The 3204-nt window shown below is 25.9% G+C and overlaps 1 protein-coding gene across 2 annotated transcripts; it reads right to left on the reverse strand.

Moving 5' to 3' along the window:
• Window positions 1-209: 209 nt before the first annotated feature.
• On the reverse strand, window positions 210-2321 carry LOC127107137 (ras-related protein Rab7). Of its 2 annotated transcripts, none has more exons than XM_051044414.1 (7): window positions 2006-2321; window positions 1840-1866; window positions 1262-1361; window positions 1013-1159; window positions 849-929; window positions 611-756; window positions 210-491 (listed from the first exon to the last, which is right to left on the reverse strand). In XM_051044414.1, exons 1-7 carry the CDS (start codon window positions 2068-2070, stop codon window positions 422-424), a joined length of 636 nt encoding a protein of 211 aa, XP_050900371.1. In that variant the 5' UTR covers window positions 2071-2321; the 3' UTR covers window positions 210-421. The 2 variants fall into 2 exon arrangements, with proteins under 2 accessions (XP_050900371.1, XP_050900372.1); XM_051044415.1 differs by having other exon boundaries at window positions 210-488; window positions 2006-2319.
• Between the last annotated feature and the right edge of the window lie 883 nt (window positions 2322-3204).

The raw sequence follows: 3204 nt of genomic DNA on the forward strand, positions 1-3204 counted from the left end.
ATAATCATTTGTTGTAACCATTTTGTAAAAGTAGAAAGTTTGTTATTCTTTCTTTTCTTCCATATTCATCTTCTTCACTTATTGCACCAACAAAAACAATATTTGTAAAGATATAAATCTTCATCATTTTACCCATATATATATATATATATATATATATATATATATATATATATATATATATATATATAAAGTGTAGAAATACAATATACAAAAATGCTACAACGCAAATATTTGATTAGACCAGAAAAATTAAAGAAAATACAAGTTCACCTAAAGAAAATCAGAGAAGGGTTTCCCATACTAAAGGATAATAGAAACCCTACAACCTTTACCAAACATAACTTAATCAACTAAATATATCATAGTAAAGAACAAAACCATGTTCCTTAAAAAATTTATTCATCCTTAAACGACAACTTCAACATGCACAACCACTTCCCTGTTCTACTGCTTCTGAAGGAGCTTCAGAGATTCCTCGAAAATAACTGCTACGAAATAACAATGTTTTGTTGTATCATTAAAAATGTTTAAAATCATTCATAACTATTTTAAAAAACCTTCAAAAAAATGTTCACAAAAAAAAACAAAAGTTAAATTAAATTCTTACATATCTAGTTCATGTTCATTTTCTGATGCAACTTTAGCCACACACAAAAATGCATCATCAACATTGTAACTCTCTTTCGCAGAAGTCTCAAAATATGGTATGTTACCTCTAGAAGCACACCAGTCCCTAGCTTTTTTCTCAGTAACCTTCAACAATTAACATGAAAAAGGTTCAATTATTAAAAAAAATCGTTGTATTGTTATATTGTATTAATCATAAAATTTAATTATCTACATACCCTTCTACTGTTTCCACCATCTACATCAATTTTGTTCCCAAGTAATACAAAGGGAAATGCATCAGGATTTTCGGTATCGGCCTGAAATCAATTTGAATTCATTTGTTTAACTTAAGTGAAAAATTAGCAACAATAATCACATGATTTAATTAAAATACACACACCTGCTTAAGAAAATCAGCATGCCAATTGCTTAATGTATCAAATGTTTTGTGTATATTTACATCATATACCAAAACACAACAATCTGCACCTCTATAAAATGCAGCACCAAGACTATGGAACCTCTCTTGTCCTGCAGTATCCCAAATCTGCCAGTAATAATTTATACCATTAAAATTTTACTCAAAATAAATGTTCAGTTAAACTAACTCAGTTAATAGCGGTTTCCGAGAAAAAATTGAATCAATTACCTGCAAGGTTACTAGTTTGTCATCAACTAGTAGCTCCTTTGTAACAAAATCAGCTCCAATTGTGGCTTTATACTGTTGGGTGAATTTTTTATAAACATATCTAAATTGAAAGTTAATGTTCCACAATTTGTTCAATAATTGAAAGCCATACTCTAATTTTATGTTAAAATTTCATTGTTCACACATCAATTTTTTTTTATAAAATAGTTTAATGGTTGAGATTATTTTTTATAGATAAATAAATAAGATATCCGCATCCTTACATAATTATCATCTGAAATATTTTAACCGATATCATTTATTTTAATGCAATTCGACATTAAAATTTGACAGAAATATATTAGATATTCATTATTCTTTGCCAGCTGGACTGAACTACTATTCCCCACAATCAAAGAATGACAACTCATGCATCAGTTTTGGTGGTTAAAGAAACAGAACAGAACAAACCGAAGCAGTGAAAACTAAAAACAAACAATTATTTGAAATTAATAATGCATCTACAAGAAAACCAATAACATCATAAAAATAACATGTTTTCATTTTTTTTTGTTTTATTGAAAATGACAAATGGATACTGGTTCATCAGAGATGTCTTCCCAACTCTGAAAAAAAAATTAAAATAAAAAATAAATAAAGATTCAACTCACATTTATGAATAATATTAATAACAGTTCCATGAAGTAATAATCTCAGAAAATTTGGAAGAAAAAAAAAGAGAAAACTTTATAATATATTACGTACCCACTATCTCCAAGGACGATGACCTTAAGCAAAGTTCTCTTTCTGTGTGAAATGGAAATGTCCATGTTGAAGATTCAAAACTCAGAATCACTTATCAGAAGCACTTACGAGAAGGAGAAAGAACAACTTATTTCAATTTCAATTTTCTTGCAATGAATAGTAGTGAAGTAGTAATTGAAAAGAAGAAGGTAAAAAAAAAATGGTTGCAAAGAGAAAAGGGAAACCCGTGTGATTTTTCTTTTTCTGATTTTGAATGATGGTGGTGAGAATCATGTGAATTTTGACGACTAAAATCAACGTTCTAGTGACAGCAAAGCGTTATTATTTTTGATGTTAGAAAAAAGATTTTAGTGTTTTTTTTTGCTGACTTAGAAGTTTAATATTAATTTTTCGAATAAATAAATTTGGATTATATTATATACGTGCTTGCCTCTATTTGTTCGATCTAAAGAAAAAAAGAAAAAAAGTTTTGTGACAGTTGAGAAACGCTTTTCTGTTTAGTTGTCTGAAATGTGATGTAAAGTTATCTCTATTAAGAGAAAAATGAAAGAATATGATGCTACAAAAGAAATATAGGTAAAATGTTATAAGTATATATTCTTAAACAAAGATGGGATACGATTAAAAAAACTAAAAAAATAAAGATTACTATTTTATTACCATCAATAAAAATTATGAAAATATGCTCATTATAAGAATATTAGGCGCTCAGGTGTGAGTTTGAATTTGTAATATTTATTTATTTATTTTTAAAAGGTGTATTTTGATTATTAGATTGTTTGACAAAAAAATAATTATAAAAATATATATAGAAAATAAAATAAAATAATATTTTTGACAATCAATACAAATTTATTTTAATAAATTATAATATTATTTTCTTTTAAAAAAAGAAAGAAATAAAATATAGAATTTTTTAAAGAAATATTTACATACTATGAATAAAAACTTAACTAAATATAAGTTATTATTGTCCTTTTTATTATTTTTCATGCAGTTCTATGTTTTATTTCCAAATTATTATTACTTTTTAGAATAAATATTAATTTTAACCTTAAAAAAATGGTGAGATCCAATTTAGTTTAAGAAAAATATAAAAATAACTTTTAACTCTTATAAAAAAACCCGAAACAACTCACTCTCTGCCTCATCACCTTACTTTTCATCTATTTAATATTATGCTTGAAAACATTAATCCT

The sequence above is a fragment of the Lathyrus oleraceus genome, chromosome 7, assembly GCF_024323335.1.
Source record: "Lathyrus oleraceus cultivar Zhongwan6 chromosome 7, CAAS_Psat_ZW6_1.0, whole genome shotgun sequence".
Taxonomy (NCBI): domain Eukaryota; kingdom Viridiplantae; phylum Streptophyta; class Magnoliopsida; order Fabales; family Fabaceae; genus Lathyrus; species Lathyrus oleraceus.